Source organism: Oryctolagus cuniculus, chromosome 7 (assembly GCF_051225735.1).
Source record: "Oryctolagus cuniculus isolate XC-2025 breed Fujian yellow rabbit chromosome 7, ASM5122573v1, whole genome shotgun sequence".
NCBI classification, from domain to species: Eukaryota; Metazoa; Chordata; class Mammalia; order Lagomorpha; family Leporidae; genus Oryctolagus; species Oryctolagus cuniculus.
The window spans coordinates 116874538-116896761 of NC_142873.1; the positions used below are offsets into that span (position 1 = coordinate 116874538).

Below are 22224 nucleotides of genomic sequence, written 5' to 3' on the forward strand. Positions count from 1 at the left end.
TCAAATCCCTAGGCTTCCACCGCTCTTGTTTCAGACTTGGGTTGAGTTCCCATGCTCCTGGCTTTGGCTTGGCCTGGCCCTGGCTGTTGTGGGCATTTAGAAAATGAACCAGCAGATGAGAGCTCTATCTGTCTGTCTGCTTTTCAAATAAAAATGTTTAAAAAAGTATATACGGCCGGCACCGCGGCTCACTAGGCTAATCCTCCACCTTGCAGCGCCGGCACACCAGGTTCTAGTCCCGGTAGGGACTCCGGATTCTGTCCCGGTTGCCCCTCTTCCAGGCCAGCTCTCTGCTGTGGCCAGGGAGTGCAGTGGAGGATGGCCCAAGTCCTTGGGCCCTGCACCCCATGGGAGACCAGGATAAGTACCTGTCTCCTGCCATCGGATCAGCGCGGTGCGCCGGCCGCAGCGCGCTGGCTGTGGTGGCCATTGGAGGGTGAACCAACGGCAAAGGAAGACCTTTCTCTCTCTCTCTCACTGTCCACTCTGCCTGTCAAAAAAAAAAGTATATAACCACAGGAATGTGGGACTGAATAAGTATACAATCATTTGTTTATGCACACCCCCACACAATTCAAACCCCAAGGTTCTGGTATTAGAAGATAGGGGATCTTCAGGCATGGGGGGTGACTAGGTCATGGGTTGAGCCTTCAAGAATGGCATTTATGGCCTTATAAAGGATGCTCCTCAGACTGCCTAGCCCCTTCTAGCACCTAAAGACACAGCAAAATGTGTCGGCGTGGAAACTAGAAAGCAGGCCCTCGGCACACGGCTGGACCTGGTGGCACCTTGACCTTCTAGCCTCCCAAACTGTGAGAAATAGATTGCTGTTGTTTGTAAGCCAGCCAGTTTATTGCTACAGCAGCCTGCACAGACTAAGACAGAAACTGGAATGGAGAAGCAGAGGAGCTGCTCTAAGGAGCATCCCACACGTGGAAGCAGCTCTGGGACTGGGTAGAGGAAGGCAGAGTGTTGACATCCATGCTAGAAAAAGCCATTGATGCCGTGAATGGACAAAGAAAAGAGCGTAGATTGATTTGCATTTTCTCACGGCTAAAAGAGGTCTTTATCCAATAGCTTGTGCGGATGGGCCCCACGGCATCCAGCCCATCCTGGGCTCCAAGGCATCAGCAAGCCTGTGTCTGTACTCTCCATCCTGGACACGGGGCGCCTCCATTCTGGGGTGCAGGGTTGTTGCACTCTCTCCTCCTTTCCCGGGTGCCTGCTGTGCACGGAGACCAGGAGCCCCAGCAACTCCAGTGGCCATCTGCTTTGGCTCCTATGGCGAGAGATCACCAGGGGAGGAGCAGGTGAGTAAGTGGGAAGCCCTGGGAGGTGAGCAGGGAGGGCCGTTCAAGGCCTAGAGTGGCCTGCAATCCCTCCGTGGGGAAACACTTGGGCTAGCCAACCAAGACTAAGCACGCTGCCTCACACTGAATTGGAAACTCAGGCTGGAGAGAGAAAAGGCCACTGGGAACCCACTTTTGAGAAATTGGAATCCATAGCTCCATGAAAGATGGATAGCAGATGAAGGCAGGAGGCGTACACCTCTGAAAAATGGCACCAGTGATACCCAAATCACCAGAGGTGTGATGAGCAGGAAGCATGACCTACTTGTGAAGGCCAAGCACGAGTGAGCCAGACACCTCTCTGGAGGGCTCTCCTGGGCTTTTGTGTGCTCAGACCCTGACCACAGGGTCAGGTGGGTAACAGATTCTCTGTACCGAGCACCCTGGGTTGTCTGGAAACCCAGCTCAGACAACCTCCTAGCTCAATCCTAGTCACTCTGTGCCTTTGGGGGAGCCCACCTAACGTCACTCAGCCTGGTTCTTCCACATTTTAATGTGGGAAAGATGGACTGGGCCAAAAGATTATTTTTTTCATCACTCTTTTTCTTCCTAAATAAAATATTCCATGAACCCCAGCATCTAAGTCAGTTGGAGGCAGAGCTGTTCTATTTGAAGTGAGGGTGTCTATCAGGCTCGCCCTCCTCCCCTGGGGCAGCGCCTAGGACCCCACCACTCCTCAGATCACAGTGTGAATCCCGCTGGATTAGATTATCTCCAAGTCCCGTCCAACTCTGTAATTATACTCCCTGATGGCACCGCCACAGCAGGCTTCTCTGTCTCTATTTCTCCCACCTCTGTGACTTGCTTCCCCCAGGCAAAGATTTGCTGGGAAAATTCCTGGCAGCAGAAGGGGTGGGGCTCTCCTGGGTCTTTACAGAGGCTGACCAATTCCCTAGCCTTCAATGTCCTTGCCAGCCCAGTGTCCATCAGGCTAAAGGTTCACTCTGATAGCCCCAAGGCCACCTGGTGTCTGCACCCTGTTTGCAACAGGATAATGTGCACCCTGGTGCCTGCTTGGGACTGGACAAAGAGGGGACCAAAGTCAGCCCTCTGCCCAGATTGTTTGCCTCATGACTCCTTCTCCAGAGCCTACCATGTGTGTACCAGGACTGCTCCCGAGCCTGGCACGCAGCAGACCACTGAGAGGCATGTCTTAGGGTCCCAACTCTCTGTTATCTATGCATGCTATGTGGACAGGGATCCATAAGTCACCGGTTTTGAGGACCCATGGAGTGCCAGGTGCACATCTGTCCCTTTTAGTCAAGTCAAGCAGAGAACCAGATCTGGCACGTAGCCTTTCCCCCTCCCCCAGATGATAGTCGCTGAACTTTTCTCTGACCCTCTACTCTTAGTCCCCAGATTTCCCAACTCCTAGAGAGAGAGCAAAGTGTACTGGTTATGAACTTGGCTCCTGGCTGCAGACCGCCTAAGGCCAAATCCTGGCACTTTCATTCCTCAGCTATGACTTTGAGCAAGTTCTCTAACCTCGCTCCTGTTCTGGTTTCCTCATCTGTAAACTGGGGCTAAGGATAGTAGTTACCTCCTGAGGTTCTGGAGGAAATGAATGAGTTCATTCACGTGTAGTGTTGCTGTACCATGTTAGCTATCAGTTCTGTTCTTTGCCCTTTGGTCCCTTTGAGTAACCTGCCTGGCAATCAGGAAAGCCCTGGGCCCTGGGCCTGGGCTGTATCCGCCATGAATGATTTGCTTTCTTCCTCCCAGCTCAGCCAGTGTCAAGCTGTGCTTTCTTCAGTTCACAGCGGGAAACTGTGCCCCACGTGGCCTTGGTAGTTGCTCCCCTGGGGTTTTACTCTGCGTGTCCTCCCTCACCAGGACTTTGGCATTCATTCACTCACCCTCTTGGCTTCCCCTTCTCAGAACTCCTCCCAGGAGACCAGGCAGCTCTTTGGCACCCATATTGGAACCACTGCTGCCAGCAAAGAAGGGATTTAAACAGAGTGCCAAGCCAGGATGGATCCTCTACCAATGGAACACCTTTCATGAAGGCATGAAGCGGTCTCTTCCTTCTGCTTATTAGAGAGCATGCCCCATGTGCCAGCTAGTTAAATCCTCAATACAACCTGTGAGGAAGTTAACAAGATAATCTCATTTTACAGGGAATGCCCTGATGAACATCAGTGGGGCTGGGATTTGTTGGACCCCAGATCTGTGCTTTCGTGCCTCCCATTTAGAACTATCCTCCCACAGAGGAAGTGATAACCCTTCCTCCTCTCATGTTGAAACCAGGTGTGGTGCATGGAGAATCCATTGAATCCTGGAGAAATTGGCATGTGTGGTTTCCTCCAAGCCAAGCCAATTTTAAGATTTTTCAGCTTCAAATTACCAACAGCTCATTATGTTGTCATCCTTTGTGCAGGTCAGAGACTCAGAGGTCCTGGGGATGCAAGGAACCTTGTGTGCAATTTTACCCAACAATTCCTTGGATGACTGAGTCTCTCTTATAGTCACTTCCTGATAAGTAGTTATCCACACTCCTCCCTCACTCCATACATACCACAGTGTGTGCCGATGAAAGTCGTTCCTCATTAAGCTGAAACCCCTGTGCTATTGGTGCCCGCGGTAGTCCTACAACTTAGCTTCAAGGCCACACAAAGCAAGTCTCATCCCTTCCCGCACGCAGTTGACATGGGACTTGTTCTCCTCAGTCTTCTCTATGCCCTGATTCCCTGTCTTTCCAGATCTTCCTCCTAGAACATAGGTTTGGATTTCTTAGCTCCTCTTGGTTGCTTTCTGAATGTGTAATGAGGAGCGGCAACATCACAAACCAAGCTCCTGGTTTGTCAGAGAAGAGCCTTGTTCTAGGCTCTTTACTTCTATGAACCTAGCCCTTCAGTTGGGGGACATCCCTATCAGTCTGTTGATCTTCACTGAGGCAGCTGGGACTACGAGTTTGGTCTATTTAGATACAGGCATTAGATCTCATGGCTCTCACCCCCTCAACTCCGAGCTTTAAGAGTTTGTCTCATGAACTCAGATGTCATACCTTAGCTTTTTTCTTTACACTTTCTTCATCACAGTAACTAAATAAAATTTATGTATGCATTGATCTGATAGCCCAAGTGTTTTCTGTCACTCCATGTATTGTTTAAACGGTTTTGTAGCCATAGGACACTGTAACCTTAGGCATTGGGGATGCATAGTTTCTGGAGCTCCAAGGAAACTTAGATGACAAAAGAAGCTCCAGAAAGAAGTGGTGAAATAGCTGGAATTCACATCTAGGCCACTAGGCTTCTTCATTCTTAAGAACTATATTTTAACCCTTGTTTGAGAACCCTGTGTCTTCCCTAGCACTAGTTGGTTCATGTTACAGCTGTCTACATTTAAACCTAATTGTCCCAACTTTGTTTTTGGTTGGTAACTCCTTATACTATAATGACAACAACTTATTCCTTGTGTTGGGTTATACTGTGTTCTGTAAGAGCATATGCTTAGACCCAAGCTCCCATTATCTTACTTTCAAATAGGGTATCTACAGATTAAAACACATTAAGATGAGGTCATGCTGGACTGGGATGGGCCCTGATCCAGTGACTTGTGTTCTTACCAGAAGAGAGAATAGAGACAAAATGTGAAAGATGTCATGCAAAGATGAAGGCTGAGCTTGGAGTGGTGCTTCTGTAAGTCAATGAATGCCAAGGGTTGCTGGGAACCACCGGAGCCAGCAGAAAGGCCTGGCGACACCTTCTCCTCCATCGTCTCCTGATGACACCAACCCAGGCAATATACCTGGAGTCTGGATTTCAGACATCCAGACAATAATTCCTGGGGTTTCTTTTCCATCCTCCCACTTTGTGGAAAACTAGTTTACCCTCCAGAAATGGATCTGGTTGTTGTCCAAATATCTCTTAGTGAGAAACAGTTCTCATCTGAGAAAAGGTCTTCATAGCAGGGAGAAAGTCTAAGAACCATTCAACCTGGGGGTCAGGTTAGCATTAGAACTCTGGAGTGTGGGTGCCTAGGGAAGTAAGACTGAGAACCCCAAAGTTCCTTTGTGCACTGGCCCCTTTATGCTGTAGTCAGCTGGAACCAGGAGGGGATGCCTGGGCCTTACCCTGTTGCTCCGTTTGCTCGCAGGCGGGGCCCTGGAGCCCCAGGCTGCACTGACACCTGCAGCTGGTGCCCTCGAGGATGGGCTTGCCGTTGTTGAAGCAGGGCCCACAGCGGCAGGCATTGAATTCCATCAGGTACTGGTCTAAGGCCCTGCGCAGGTTCTGGCGCTTGGCCTCCACGTGGCCCAGGTTGGTGTGCAGCAGCACTTCGTGGATGGGCTGCATCTGCAGGCATAAAGAGAACACAGGATCCCTCGCTGAGCTCTGTCCACCTTCCCAGAGGCCACAGACTGGTGGCCACCAAGCTTCTGGGAGGCCTGCTGTAGGCCAGGCACAGAAGCTGACACCCATGTCTACCCTACCACCCTGGATCCTTGCACCTGTCCCTTTGGTGCCATTGCACTTTTGCTCAAATAATTCCTTGCTGGCGGGAGTGGGCTGTGCCTTGCACTGCAGGGCCTGGGTTCTGTGCATGAGAGGCCAGGAACACTCTCCCCAGCATAAAACCCCAAACTGTCTCCTGTCATTACCAAATGTCCCTGGAGGATTTACTTGCCTCAGACTGAGAAGTACTTGTAGTAGAGTAGGAAGAACATTCATTCTGGAGGCAGAAAGCCTAGCTCTACTGCTTGCAGCCCTGTGTGGTTTTCCACACACAACACCCTGAGCCTCCCTTCCTCATTTGTGCAGTGAGAACCATCACCCGCCCTCTGGTTTTACCGTGAGCAGAGAAGGAGATGATGTATGAGAAAGGCATGCCACATAGGTGGGCACCTCTGAAAACTTGTGGAAAATGGAATCAAAAGATAATTTTATTTTGGTGTCAATATTTGTTGAGTTCTGCACATAGGAGGAGTCTTCAAAGACTTTATGGGAAATGTATGCTCTGAAAAAACTATGCATAGAATCCACACTTTTTTATCTTTTATTCCATTTCTACATGCATTTTTTAAAGTCTCCTCTTTGTGAAAGCTAAATGGATGTTTCTCACTGCCTATCTGTGCCTGAGGGTTCTGCAAGACCCCTCTTCCAGCCTGATCTTCTTAATGTGAAGAGTGGGACCAGATCTCTGTCCTAGAATTCCTATAAAGATCTAAGTAATAGATATGAGATATTTCTGCAAAAGAGAACAATAATATAAAACAAAGCACCCTTCTAGCTGGTTATATGAGGGTAGTACATTAAAATCCTGTTTTTTCGGCCAGCGCCGCGGCTCACTAGGCTAATCCTCCGCCTAGCGGCGCCGGCACACCGGGTTCTAGTCCCGGTTGAGGCACCAGATTATGTCCCGGTTGCCCCTCTTCCAGGCCAGCTCTCTGCTGTGGCCAGGGAGTGCAGTGGAGGATGGCCCAGGTGCTTGGGCCCTGCACCCCATGGGAGACCAGGAAAAGCACCTGGCTCCTGGCTCCTGCCATCGGATCAGCGCGGTGCGCTGGCCGCAGCGCGCCAGCCGCGGCGGCCATTGGAGGGTGAACCAATGGCAAAGGAAGACCTTTCTCTCTGTCTCTCTCTCTGTCTCTCTCTCACTGTCCACTCTGCCTGTCAAAAAAAAATAATAAAAAAATTAAAAAAAAATCCTGTTTTTTCAAGTTGCATGTAGATTTGGTTATCATCAGCAGGTTTACAATGCTATATATTTTAAAAGAATCACAAGTGAAAACTCTTCTTCAGGTCTCTGCTTTTCCAGAAGAGGAACGTGAGGCCTAAGATGGAGAGTCAGTTGCTGAAGTCTCCAGGCAAGCCACTGAGGACTGAGCCACACCAGGCCATCTCAGCTTCTCTGGAAACCAAGTTAACAGAGGGCATTTGGGATAGCCTTGATCGCGTTCCTGGAAATGTGTACAGAATGACCCGCAGCAAACAGACCTTGGGGCTGTGGTCGGGGCTGCAGCCGAGGTCAGCAGCCAGGTAATGTCAGGACTGGTCAGGTTCCCAGCCAAGGGGAGAAGATGAGTTACTGGAAGTTCAGGGAGTTTGGCCTCATTGTCAGGAAGTCAGTGTAGAATGAGTTGCCCTGTGGCCCTGGCTTAAGATGATTTTTAGTTCCAGTAAAGGCCAGGATCATTGAGCAACTTCTCTTTGAACTTCCACTGGGATTCAGCACTCGATTCCATCTTAACTCTTCTCCCTCCCAGGCTCTGCAGGAAGCAGAAAGGAAGCAGTCCCTGGGAAGGGCTCATGGAGTTTAAGGGAGAGGATAGAAGTAGAGAAAAAGGATCTTAGGGTGTCAGAGCTTGGAAAGATATTTGCAAGGAACTTGTCCCCATTTTACAGAGCAGAAAATAGATTCAGAGAAGGCAAATAATGCAATATGGCAACACAACTCAAGATATTACAGGTATTAATGCAGCACATAACACAATGTAGCAACATACATAACAACTTGACAAGCAATGTAACCTAGTATGACTGTACATTCACCCGATCTAAATAAACACTTCTGAACTCTGGACATATGCAGATGCCTAAGACATTGTTTCCACTCTGAACGTGGGCTCCCAAATAACTGGTCTCCTTGTCTATCTCCCTCTCCCTCTCCCTCTCCCTCTCTCTCTCTCTCTCCCTCTCTTTCCACTTTTAATTTGCCCTTCATTCTCTTCCTAAAGGAAGCTTCTTCAAAGTGCTTCTTAAAGTACATTGCTAGCCTACTCTGTAGCCTGCCAGTGGCTTAATGCAAGTTCTCAGTTGGCAACGTGGGCTCTGGAGAGACTGTGGTTGCTTGTTTCTGTGAGCCACTAGCTCAAATTGGGCTGTCATGTACCAGCTATGAGTCCTGTGCTGCTTCCTTCATCTCTACGAGCCTGCTGTTTCCTCAACTGATTTTACTAAGCACTCACATCTCCCTCTGATATTGTTAATAACACATCAGGGGGCCAGTGCTGTGGTGTAGCGGGTAAAGCTGCCACCATGCTGGCATCCCATATGGGCACTGGTTCAAGTCCTGGCTGTTCCACTTCCAATCCAGCACTCTGCTATGGCCTGGGAAAGCAGTGGAAAACGGCCCAAGTTCTTGGGTCCCTGCACCCATGTGGGAGACCCAGAAGAAGCTCCTGGCTTCTGGCTTCAGATTGGCCCAGCTCTGTCCATTGCGGCCATTTCGGGAGTGAAGCAGCAGATGGAAGACCTCTCTCTCTCTCTGTCTCTCTGTCTCTGCCACTCTGCAACTGCCTTTCAAATAATAAATAAATAAATCTTTAAAAAATAATATATCACCCTCATGTTCAGAGAGCAAATCACCTCGGTCAAGGTTACATGTTGAAAAGCTGTCTGGACCACGACCGAAACTGTCTTCCCCACCCTACAAAGCCTAACCTCTTTCCCCCAAAAGGTCATTTTAAGTTCTCTCCATATCATGAAACTCAGGCTTCCCCTGGAACTTTTGCTCAAGGCAAACACTAAGTTCACCTCTTGCCTTTGAAAGTTTATATATTACTCCTGATATCAATTTTACAGTTTTGCCCAAATCACTAATAGCATGATGATAGCAATTTTCAGGCCCTATGTGAATTACAGGTGCGTGAAAATGGTGCCTTACTTGTTGAAGAAGAAATGAAATCAAGGTCAATCCTTCTGACCTCATTCTTCATAGAAAGCAGGGTGTTATAATAGACTTTTAGTTTAACGGCTAGTACATGTTTTAAGGGGAGTAAGGTATCCGTATCTGGGATTTTAAATGTATGTAGAAAAGTGGACAATGTTAGGCTACAATGGGTACTAAAACAATAATATGTTGTCTAAAAGTCTAAAATACAACCTTTTAAAAAATATTACCCTGCATGTCAACAGTAGTTTCACAATTGCCAGAACAATCTACTTCTTTTGCAATTTGGATATGGCCTTACTCCTTTGTGAGGTTAAGAATGTAAGGCAGGGGGCCAGCGCTGTGACATAGCGAATAAAGCTGCCACCTGCAGTACCAGCATCCCCTATGGGCACTGGTTCAAGACCCGGCTGCTCCACGTTTGATCGAGCTCTCTGCTATGGCCTGGGAAAGTAGTAGAAGATGGCCCCAGACCTTGGGCCCCTGCCCAGGTGGGAGACCCGGAGGAAGCTCCTGGCTCCTTGTTTTGGAACGTCACAGTTCCAGCCATTGCGGCCATCTGGGGAGTGAACCAGTGGATGGAAGACCTCTCTCTCTCTCTCTGTGTGTGTGTGTGTGTGTGTAAAACTCTTTTAAATACATAAATAAATCTTTAAAGGAATAAAAAGAATGTAAGGCAGTTTTTCTCAACTTCAGCACTGTTGATACATGAGACCAGATGTGTCTTTGTTGTGGGCATTTTCTGTACTTTTTTTCAAGATTTATTTATTTATTTACTTGAGAAGTAGAGTTACAGACAGAGAGAGGGAGACACAGAGAAGAATCTTCCATCTGCTGGTTCATCCCCCAAATAGTTGCAACAGCTGGAGCTGGGCCAATCCAAAGCCAGGAGTCAGGAACTTCTTCCAGGTCTCCCAAGTGGGTACAGGGGCCCAAGCAGAGAGCCAGATCAGAAGAGGAGCAGCAGGGACTAGAACCGGCACCCATATGGGATGCCAGCGCCACAGGCGGAGGCTTTAGCCCACTACGCCACAGTGCCTGCCCCATCTTCTGTACTTCGCAGGATGTTTGGCATCAACCTCGCCTCCACCTTCCGGAAGCCAGCAGCAGCTTTTTTACCCTGCTGTGAACTGAGACAGTCGAAGTTCTGGATTTTGCCAACTCTTCCCTGGGGAACAAGATTGCCCAGTGGTTGAGAATCACATCTTTCAGAAAGGTGTTAGGATTAAAGTGGGAACTGGATACAAACTTCAAAAATCTGAAGTCCAGGTACTGCCCCACAGGAGCTCTTGGCCTTCAACCATTCACCTGCTTTCTCAGAGTCTTAGTGTCCTTATCTCTTCAATGAGCAAAAGCATCCCTATGCCAGCAGTTCATGGTGATGAGCTCATTTGGAACAGAGGCCGCTGCACAGCAAATTATAGCCAGCGTCCAAGTCCAGCTCATGGCAAATTATTGCATGGTCTTGGAGGTAAGAAGTTTTTTGAACATTTTTAAAGAATTGGAAAGAAGAGGTAGTAAAGGAGGAGAAGGTGGAGGAAGAATATCACCAACAAGAAGCACCACTGTTCCTCATGAGCCTGAGGCTCTGTGTGATGCACAACACCTAGAATATTTACTACTTGGTTCTTTACAGAAAGGTTTGCCAACCCCCAATTTAGCAAGTGTGATTTTTAAAAAAAAATCATTTGTGTATAAGCGCAAATGACTATCTGTTTAACGTGGCTGAACCCTGAAGCATTGCTGGGAAGAGCCATGCAAAGCCGGGCCCTGACCAGATGTAAGTTTCTGACCCCAGCTCCCCTGAGGTCTGGATCCAAAGTCAGGCACCACCCCCCCCAAGTCAGACTGGGACAAGGCCATCAGGTCAGTGTGCCGTTACATTTAATCTTGTTCTTTGATGGGCTCATAATAAGAAATATGAAATGATCTGGTCCACTTCACTTTCATTCCTCACGGACGTAGAGTTTCTTCAACTGCGAAAAGACTTACCTCGAAATCGATAACAACAGGATTATACTTTAATGACCTCCCCCAGAAGCGGTATGTAGTGGCGCTCCCGTTTTGTGACAAGCCTCCGCCCCAGCCAGAACTGCCGCCTCGCACGCGGGAAATGATGTCCTTCACGGCTTGGCCCATCTTGTCTGCTTCTGCAATCAGGAGGATAGCCACTTTAGCTCATTTCCCACAAAGCCCAATGCCTGGTGGGCCAGCTCCACAAAGAGCTTCGGAACATGGTGGATATGTTAATCTACTCTCCTTAGAGCAGAGTCCCATTCTGCTTCTGCTCTGCCAGGCTAACAAACTGGATGGGGTAGAAGACAGGACCAGGACTTAGGAATAAACCCATCCTCTGGGGTAGAGTAGAGACTGAGAAGACAGCTCAGCCCAACATGGAAGATAAGGAGGATGGGGGAATGGATGATCATTCATTCATTCATTATCAGGTATTTACTCATGGGCCTCCTATATGTCTAATAGATTCAACCAAATACTGTGGGTGCTATGAAGTATTGCTATGTGGCTCAGTAGGGGCACAGAGAGAGGAGTGTCCAGATATCCCATAGGAGATAGGGACAGTTAGGAAGAAAGGAAAATTGCCTAGAAAGGTGAGTGTTTGTCAGGCAAATGGAGACTGGATGGGAGGCGAGGAAGCAATCTGAGTTCATTTGAGGCATGAGTCATAGAATGGGATGAGAAGAACTTGAACCTATTTAATGGGTACTTCACTCTCTGCCATATAAACTATTCCATCAGTTCATCAGCCGTGTATCTTATGTGTCTTCTACCTAAGGAAAAAAATACTCAAAGTATGTTTGATGAATGAATGAATGGATGGGTGGATGAATTAATCATGAACACACATATCACCTTGTTCAGGAGATGAAACAAAACCTTCCTGGGCAATCCTTCTCTGATCGTTGTTCTTCGAGCATGGACTTGATAACCAAACTTCCCTCTCCTGGGTTATGATCCGATGAGCCTTCATCCCAGCAGCCCATTTCCCAGAAACTTTCCACATGGACCTTTCATCTAGTTCTTGGTTGGATCTTTGCCTGGTACTTGAAATCTAGGAGGGTGCCCCATACAAAGTCAAATATTTCTAAGGTGATCTCAGCCCATCATGGGTCCAAGGCAGAGTTACTGGTATGGGGTGTGCCACATTCATGCAGCATGGCCATTTTTTGAAATGGAATTAATTGGGGATGGAGGGGAAACAGCTTCCTCACTCTGATTATGTATCCAAAGCAAAGTCTGATTTCTCTTTTTTGGAAGACCCATAACTAAACACTTGCCTTTGTCACCAGATCCAGATTTTTTACAATGTTTTCCTGATAAAATTCCTTGAGCATTTATTTTCCCCTTTTCATATTGAATCTCACCAAAGCCGCCAAAACATGAACTGATGTCTTCACTGGTAACACCTGCAGTAGGAACAGAGGCACACAAAACGATGAAATACTCCCAGACAGCTAATGTGGTACAACCAGCTCATAGTAATAAAGCTAACTTTGATTTTGCAGTCTGAGAGATCTTGTTGAAATCCCATTTTCAACCAAATTTCAGTGTTCTCTTCTGTATGTTTCCAGCTCAAATATTTGTTGAAATCAGAAGAGATGTGTATAGTACACACTAATTGTTTAAAAATGTGTCTCCTTTGTTAAATCAACAATAGGAATCACTGTGCACTTACTTCCCATGTAGGATCTCTGTCCTTAATGTGTTGTACTATGTGAATTAATGGTATAACTAGTACTCAAACAGTACTTTACACTTCATGTTTCTGTGTGGGTGCAATCTGTTGAAATCTTTACTTAATATATACTAAATTGATCTTCTGTATATGAAGATAATTGAAAATGAATCTTAATGTGAATGGGATGGGAGAGGGAGTGGGAGATGGGAGGGTTGCGGGTGGGAGGGAAGTTATGGGGGGGAAGCTACTGTAATCCAAAGTTAAAAAAAATGTGTCTCCTTTCTTGTGCCCATCCTCTGTTCGAGGTGTGATTCTCTCTCACCTGTGTCTATATTTCCTTCTGCCCAGCACAGTGCCTGGCCCATGACAGACCCTATTTACAGTCTGGGATTTTGAACATGCTGATTTTCAATATAAATTCCCTTCCTCACTTCCTTTTTGCCATCTTCCTAAAGTCTACTCAAGCTCCTGTTCGAATGTCGCTGATATTTTTGGATCATAATAATTCCAGGTTTCTTCAGAGCTGCCAGTGCTCTCTGCGTGTGCTTGAATGATCCTATTCGCCACAACTTTCTCATGCCCGGGTCTTATTTGCACCCCAGGGAGAGCAGAGTTCTGCTAGGAGATGGATGGATCACCATGGGAAGTCTGTCTGCCCTTCAGACTCTGCAAAGACTGTCAATCCCACATAAGCTATCTCTGGGTTTGTCTACTCTTGAGGATCCACCCAGAAACCTGTAGTTTTTGGGTGAGGAAAATAATTCTCAGAACAAAGAAGTCTTTTTTTTTGTTGATCACTCAGCCTGTAAATGACCAGAGCTGTTTCCAACAAAGGTCTGTCTGGTAAGATAAGGCTAGATACACAAACTGGAACAAGATATTGACCATGCTACAGAATCTAACTTTATCTGTAGCTTAAGAGGTCTTCAGAAATTTGTAAAGTGAAATTTGCAATTTAAAACACTAGTCCTCTATAGAATGGCAGATGTCCTAAACAGCACTCTGGCCTCAGAATCAGCCCTTAAGGCATTCGAATCTGGCTAAAAAGCCCATGAGAGTATTTCAGGAATGGAAAGCCAAGACACTCTGGGAAAAAAAAACTAAATGAAAGATTTCTTTGAGTGAGATCCCAGCTGAAAGAATGGGCCATCAAAGAAGGAGGTACCTTTCTCTGAAGGGAGGAGAGAACTTCCACTTTGACTATGCCCTTGTCTAAGTAAGATCGGAGTTGGCAAACTCAAAAGGCTTCCATAGCCTTGGCAACTTATGAAAAGAGCCTAGGGTGATTACTGATGCCATAAACAAGAGTGCCAATCGTTAAATCAACAACAGGAGTCACTGTGCACTTACTCCTCATGTAGATCTATGTGTTGTACTATGTGAATCAATGGTATAACTAGTAATCAAACATTACTTTACACTTTGTGTTTCTGTGTGAGTGCAAACTGTTGAAATCTTTATTTAATATATACTAAATTGATCTGTATATAAAGATAATTGAAAATGAATCTTGATGTGAATGGAATGGGAGAGGGAGTGGGAGGTGGGAGGGTTGCGGGTGGGAGGGAAGTCATGGGGGAAAAAAGCCACTGTAATCCAAAAGCTGTACTTTGGAAATTTATATTTATTAAATAGAAGTTAAAATAAATAAATAAATAATTAGTCCTTTAAACCGCAACTATAAAAAGATTGTTGTAACTGACATAGGATTATTTTGACAACCACAAAGGAGGAATAAACTCAGGACCACCATTCAGTTGAGCTAAGGATTGGATTCACTATTTTCAAGAGGGCATTGAGCCTCCAAGTGGACCTCTGTGAAGTCAAAGACATGTATCTTATGCACCATCATTTCACCAGCATGGCAGCTCCATGTCTGTCACAGTGTAGGAGTTCAGGAAGTACTCAGAATAAGTGACAGATGACAGAAGAAATAAATGAGCTAATAAATGAGCAGCCTGAGGACTTCGGTAAGGGTTTCTGATGGAAGATATCTTGGAACTTCAAATCCCAGTCATTGATACCCAGTATGAGCTGGAGAAGGCTCAGGATCCCACTGGGTCTCAGTTTCACATTTATGATAAGAAGAGGTGATCATCTCCAGGGTCCCTTTCAGCCACAATCCTCTGCCAGCCCGTAACATTGGCTTCTGAACACAGCCCAAGCGGAAGGTGCCTGGGGGAAGCGATGCTCTCAGCGCCAAGCAGAGGGCTTCTTCTGCCATTTCCATCTAAACACTTGTAATTTTCAATGCATTACTAATTGAGGAAGATTTAGCATATTTAATTGTTTTGATTAAAAAATGCTTCAATAGTGCTAAACAAAAGCGGATGGAAAGAAATCACACGTAGGAGACGGAGTGATTACTTAGGTGAGTGGTGGAGTGCTGCAGGATTAAAGTGACAGGACTGGCTGATTAATGGGGGCTGGAGGATGCCTGTGGAGTGATTATGCTCATGAAGAGTCTGCTGACAGCCTGCTGCGTGCTGCCGGGAGAAGAGAATTCCAGCATGATCTGAGCAGTGCAACTTGAGTGCAAAGAGTTGCCTTCCGAGAACCCCGAAGTAGGGTATCTGTCAGCAAGGGGAGGTCTGTGACTTAGAGAGAATCATAGGGCCTGAGAGCGACGGTGCCCTAAGACACTTTTCTCACACTTCTCATTTATAATTGAGTCACCTGAGGTTCATAAAGGTTAATTATCTTGCCTAAGGCCATAGTACAAAGAAATGGTAAAGCTGAGATTCACATTCAAATCTGTCTTCTTCAGAAGCCTGCAGTGTATACACTCATCCCAGTGGTTGCCCCAGTCTAAAGAGTTCTTCTGAGAGAGAACACCTGCTGTGTACCCTGCACAGCACATCTTGTGTGGGCTGGTGAGGATACCTTGAGAATAAAACAAGCATGAACATGACATGAGTCTGAATAAATGAGGTCTTTTTAAAGATTTATTTATTTATTTGAAAGAGTTGCAGAGAGGGAGAGGCAGAGGCAGAGAGAGTGAGAGGCCTTCCATCCTCTGGTTAACTCCCCCAAAAGGCTGCAATGGCCGGGGAGTGGGGGAGGGCTGGGCCAAAGCCAGGAGCCAGGAGCTTCCCCTGGGTCTCCCACGTGGGTGCAGGGGCCAAAGGACTTGGGCCATCTTCTGCTGCTTTCCCAGGCCATAGCAGAGAGCTGGATTGGAAGTAGGACAGCCAGGCTTGAACCCCTATGAGATGCTGGTGCTAGAGGTGACAGCTTAACCCACTACGCCACAGCTCCAGCCCCTAAACAAGCTCTTGAGAAGCTAGAAGGTTTGAGGCAATATGTGAAATAAAGCCTAATTTATATCTTGAGAGTTACTTGTTTCAATATACAGGGCTAGATGAGAAGGCTCTCATCAGAAACTGCGGGGGATGACAAATCGGAGCTGTCCACAGAGAGTCCGTGGGAAATTAAGACCAATTATCTAGGATGGAAGCAGAGGAGGTCAAACTGGTGTCAAACTCCAGGAGTTGAAAATGGCATTGAAAGCCAGGCCCATTGATAGCAAAGAGTAGGAGTGGGGTTGAAGGATCAGAGAAATGTCTAGAGCCATTGTATAGAATTTGCTCAGATGGTTGTGGGGCATGAGCAGTTTGGCTCTAATCACAGAGCCAGACAGTGTTCTGCTGTTACACTCATCCCACCATGTTGAGGTGGACTCCTCGGGTGCTAACTCTCAAGCGGATCAAGCAAGTTGGTTTGAGGCTGTTGAACACAGTGAACTCTGGAGTTGATTATTCCCAAAGCCGGCTATGTATGGGGATAATCTGGAGTACTTATTAAAAAAAGTACTTATTAAATCCTGCACCCCCATCCCTATGAATTGCAATTCTCTATTTCTGAAAAATCAGACATCTATGTGTTTCACAAGTGTCCATGATGATTCCTACACAGTGGATCTGAGACCATATTTTGAGTACCATGGTTGTACAGAGAACTTTCAGAGGCTTTGCCACAGGGCCCTGGCATCTACACTGTCTCACCCATGAGTGAAGATGTAGCAGTTGGGCTCATCATATCTACCAGAGTAAGAACTAGCAAAAGTCAAGGGTAATTCAGATAAACAAAATGCCCTCAGGAGGCTGCATAGGTACACCGAGCACGCATAGCAAAACGAGATTCAATTAAGAAAACTGGAAAATCCTACTCAGTGGTCAAGTTACAAAGTGTACAAGCATGGTGAAGAAGGGCCACACCTAGGCAGGAGGACAAGGGGAAAAAGCTTAGAATTTTCCATAACTCCAAACTCACTGGGGACAATAAAGCAAGGCGAAAACTCTAACAGGTGAAACAAAGGAAGGGATGATCTCACACTCTTCTCCACAGGTTCAAGGGACCCAGAGACTGGTTCAAAGTTCCAGAAGCCACACTTTAAAAGGGAAATAAGAAAATAGGATTTCCTTCCACCCGCATTATTCAGCCTTCAAAAAGAAGAAATCTTGCAATGTGTGACAACGTGAATAAACACTGGAGACATTATGCAGTGAGATTTGCCAGGCATGGGAGGACAAAGACTGCACCCACGTGGGAGACCAGGAAGAAGTTCCTGGCTCCTGGCTTTGGCTTGCCCAACCCCCTGCTGTTGTGGCCATTTGGAGAGTGAACCTGCAGATGGAAGACCTATCTCTCTGTCTCTCCCTCTCTCTCTGTAACTCTGCCTTTCAAATAAATAAAATAAATCTTTTAAAACAATAAAAGAAAGATGTTTCAAGATGAAACAAGACAAGAAGTTGGGAGAAAGATTAAAAAAAAAGAACATTTGAGACAACTTTGGTAAGCATCTAATGATTTTTTACCATGGGCAAGACATTTGGGAAATAAAAGAGATTCTGGAGAATGCTCAGCCTCCGTGAGCTTAGAGTTAAGTGTGGGGAAACGGACAAGAAAACAGATGGTTGTACTGTGAGATGAGGACTCTGACAGAGGGCAGCAGGGCCAATGAAGGATCCTTCCTTGGAATCAGAAACTAGGAGGGATTAACCAGAAAAGTGAGGAGGGTATTGGGAGCAAAGGGAGATCATGAAGAGCACTTGTGTCCCTAGCAGCAAGATTCTGCTTGGAAGGGTTGGCGTGACCTAAACTAAAGGAAGGCACAAGTCAATCAGGAGCCTCGGAAGTAAAGGGGAGCCCCTGGATTCCTTCCCATTCTACTCTGGTCCCCCAAAGAGCTGTTTCTGTGTCTCCTTGGCAGGCCAGGAGCCATGTCGAGGGCTTTTTTCCCATTTGGTCTTGGCTGTGGTACCAGTGCAAGGCCTGTGCTCACACCTCCGTGGAGCTGCTGTGTCTATGTGTCTCTGAGACAGAACCAAGTGGCTTGACTTTCAAGATGCCAGAACACCGTAAGTCTCTGTCTTTCCACAGATTAAAAGCATCAGGTGGAAAACAGCAGGTGTAATGCATTATTTATCTCTTTGCAACAAACAAATACCATTCAGGTTGCTATGGTCTATGAGCTATGTTGCTTTGCTACGTTGGCTGCCCTTAAAGACAACCTCACAAGGGAAAAGAGAATTTTCTAGCTGATTTGCTGTCATCACATTGAGAAAGTTGATTGGTTAATTTGTGTCTGGCTAGCTGGGAGGTGTTAGCTCATTCACCTGTCCACTTTGTACTTTTGTTAAGACTTACGCTTCTTCCGAACCACCTGGAAAGAGTGTGAGTATCTTTGCACCCTTGCAATGTGCTGTTCTTCTTGTCTAGATAGGCCCCTTTCCTCTTTCATTGGGTTTCTCCAACTCAGCTCCAGACAGCCCCAAGGGTCCTACATCTGTGTCCCTGATGTACTCCTGGATTTTCCTTTAGCATACTATTTATCATGCCTTCGTAACTGTCAACATATTGTATCAATTATTTTCATCTCTTGGGTTTACAAGGCTGAGAACAGAACTAGCCTGTGCCAACCCCCAGGAGTTGCTCAGGGATTGGCTGAATCCAATCTACTTAAAAAATACATTGAAAATATTTTCAGAGTCACAGGTTTCCCTTTCATTGAAATCACAGCTTCATAATAGAGTGGATGTTTTATAAACACTTTCATCTGCATTATTTCTTTGGAGTCTGTGTTAGTCAACTTCTGTTTCTACAGTGAAACACCTAAGACAATTAAGTTTATAAAGAGAAAAGGTTTATTTAACTCACAGTAGGAGGTTCAAGGCCAAGACCAGTTGGAGACATTGGTTTGGCCCCTGTTGAGGGCACTGGGTGACAATAGCAGAGGATGTGCCCAGGAAGGACTACATGGTAAGCCAGGAAGCAAATAGAGGGAGCACAAGCTTAGGTTTTTATGGCGACTTTCCAATGAGAATTCAAGCAGTCACATGAGAACCACCTTCTGAGGACTTACCCCTAGTGGCCCAAGGACTCTCCCCATCCCCCGGCAAGACCAAACCTCCTACAGGTTCTACTACCTCCTGACAGTGCCACTGTGGGGATCAAGCCTTTACCACATGAGGCTTTGGAGATATTCCACAGCCAAACCATACAGGTAATCCCAACAATCACCAAGGAGGATTTACCCATTTTATAGGGTCATTGTGGTTAGAACAGGCAGTGCTTATAGTGGTCATGAGTATGAATTCTGGAGTCAGAACTCTACCATTCACTAGCAGTGTGACTTTGGGCAAGCTGCTTATCTTTGCATGCCTCATACTCTCAATCCATAAAATGGGGAGAATGACAGTATATGTAAGTAAGTTCTTGAAAAAAAAAGTAGCTGGAACAATTAAGTGCTCAGTCAATTTTAGATATTATTTTTAGGTAGCTTGACCAAAGTCCCATGACTAACAGCCCAGGCCCAAGAATTAGGTCTTTGAAGCAAGATATGCTATACCCAGCTCAGTGGATGCTCTGTTCCCTCAAGCTATTCTATGGATAACCTTTCATCCTATGCCATGAATAGCAAAAAATGGTGGTCCCAAAAGGAGCCTGGCCATGCCCCCTCACTCTCCTTTCCATCAGAGAACTCAAAAAAAGAAGCTATGCTCCCAGTGGACCCTGCTGGAACTACAGTCTCAGGTTTTCCTCCTGTCTGATGAGGGCTTGTCTTCAGAGGCTCTGGCCCTTCTAGAAGATTTTTGGCCATGACAACAGACAGATAAGCTGAAGCCTGGCTCAGAAATGGAGGCGTCTTGAGCTGCAATTCCACCCCAGCCGGTTATTCCACAGGCAAATCATTTCTCCTCAGTGTGCCTCAGTTTTCGCATATGTCAGGGATTTTAGTAACATCTACTTCCGAGAGGTGCTGTGAGGACTGAACGCACTAGTCCACACCATGCAACGTGCTCAGGGCTAACTGCAGCGGCTCAAAGCCAGCTAGCATGCCCAGGTGTGGCTGTGGTTCCTGTAGTCAGGAACACTGCAAGTCGCGTGAAGAGGCTCAGGGATCCCGGTTCTCCAGCTGGAAGGTGAGGAGTGAGGAAGAATGAGGAGTTTGAGAGAAGAAGTAAGAAGGGATTTTAAAAAATCATGGAAAATGTGCATTATTTAAAAATGCTTGTAAGGATGTGAACATCTTTCGTGTCAAAATAAACTTCTCTTTTCATTCCATTTTTCCACACATGTTTCTTAATGTTTCGGCAGCATAAGCTGTGAGGCCACAAGTGCATGGAGAGGAATGAGGGAACGTGCAGATTTGCTAAGTGTTTTTAATGTGCCAAAGATGGGTTTCCCATGTGGCACCTCACTTAGTATTCACATATTGCTGCACAACAGGACCAGTATTCCCATTAGAGAGATGAGTAAATTGAGGTAGTTTAACCTTAATTTAGACAGTTTGAGTCACTTGCCTGAAATCAAACCACAAATATATGACAGAGCATGGATGGAACCAAGGTGTGTGCCTACAACCTGACTCCTTAGTGCCTCTGGAGTGGGCTGCTGAATGTGGCTCTGGAAATAATTTTGACACAGCTCAGTATTTCTCCTTTGCATCTGAAGCTATTTTCAATGATATTAGCGTAGAAATTCAAAATCAGAGCACAGTCTGTAGGATGGTGCCCAGTTCAGTTCCATGTGTATGCAGATGACTTAAGGGAAGTGGGGACACAGCCAAGACACCAGGAGTCTGTCAGTCAATCAATACCATCCATCACTGCGAAGCCGGGTTGCCATGGTAACTGGGGGATAAAGCCTGGAGCTTGTTAGAATCCAGTGACTGTCTGTTCAGGGTGACTGGTTGGTTAGCGGGCATAGCAAAAGACCTGCTGGGCCCTCCCAGACTGCTTAGCCATGAATAAAAGACCTTTCACAATCAGGTCCCTGGCCACCTCACCCTCTTCATTGTCCAAGTCAGCCCAGACCTTATAGGATAACACTCCTGACTCTGCAGAGCATAAGGAAAGTCCCAGAGAGAGCCCAGCATAAGCAGGCTTGGATTCTGACTCACCCAAGCTGGAAAGACTGAGGCTCAAGTTGTGGGTCAGCCTTAGCCTGTGGGCAACACTCTCTGGGACATGCCGTTACCAGAATGCCTGCTGGAAACAGGCAGTCGTGATAATGTGACACATAGAGCTAAGTGACAATTACCCCAAAGCACCTGAGACACTCTCCCAATCCAGGTCTGGGGAATAGAAAGACTGCCTGGAAAAGTCTTATCCAGACCAGGCAGAGACATGAGGCTGAATAAGCATTAGCCATGTGAAGAAAGGGAGATGGTGGGAGGTGCAGGTAGAAGGAAAATTACACCCCGTACCCCAGAGAGAAAGTGAGTATGGTCAGTGCAGGGACCAGCACTAGCTCGGGCCAGAGCAGCCCAGTAATGAGCAATGGGGCTGAAGGTCTGAGCAGGGCCAGAGCAGGATCCTGAATCATCTTTTCCAGCCACAGAGCTCCTCCAGTTTTCAATATTCATTTTACTAGGAGCTTGCCATCCTCTTTGGGGCTTCTGATAGGCCACTGACTCTGCTTCTTGGTTCCTGCTGTCATCGCTCTTCCTGGCCTAATCCAGTTACAGGACCGTTCTTTAGACACTGGCCACAGGGGAGTCTGACCAATGGGCACACCAGGGCTCTCATCACCCACTTGCTGGTTCAACCAGACCCGTGCAACTCCCTCCACTGCTTCGAGAGCTCCTGCTCCCTTCTCCACCAGGCAGGCTCCTACCTCTGATTTTCTGAGTTCAGATTTAAATGTTGCTGGAGTCTCAGAAATGGGAGGAGCAAAGAAATTAGGTTGTTCCCTCCTCTGTGCCTCCACTGTCTACCTATTCGTTTCCAGCTGAGATTTATCACGTGGTATTATTCTTTGCTGCTAATTGAGCATGTATTTCTCCAGGGAAGGGGTCTGTGTGTTTCATCCCGGTATTCCCAGACATCACGGGTGCTCCCTGAGGATTTCTTGGGTGACAGGAAGGGTGGATGGATAGATGGCTGGGAGGAAATTAGGCTATTGCCTTTTACTTTGGGTCACAAAGGAAAATGCTGCACTCAGAACCTTCCTGAAAAGGACTTTTAAGGAAACATGGCTACAGTACTCATATATATACTTGATGGAAAGTATGAGAAATTTAGGGGACTCTGGCGATATGCCCATTTCATCCCAATTACTCCA

The 22224-nt window shown here is 46.6% G+C and overlaps 1 protein-coding gene across 2 annotated transcripts in view; it reads right to left on the reverse strand.

The window, feature by feature from the left end:
• Positions 1–830: 830 nt before the first annotated feature.
• Positions 831–22224, reverse strand: part of C8A (complement C8 alpha chain) — a 63972-nt gene continuing 42578 nt past the window's right edge. The window contains exons 7-10 of one of the 2 annotated variants that reach the window (XM_089336638.1): positions 12257–12385; positions 10953–11110; positions 5422–5644; positions 831–1279 (exon numbers count right to left, since the gene is read on the reverse strand). In XM_089336638.1, coding sequence (XP_089192764.1) covers positions 1128–1279; positions 5422–5644; positions 10953–11110; positions 12257–12385 — 662 coding nt within the window. In that variant the 3' untranslated portion in view covers positions 831–1127. 2 annotated transcript variants of the gene reach the window in all.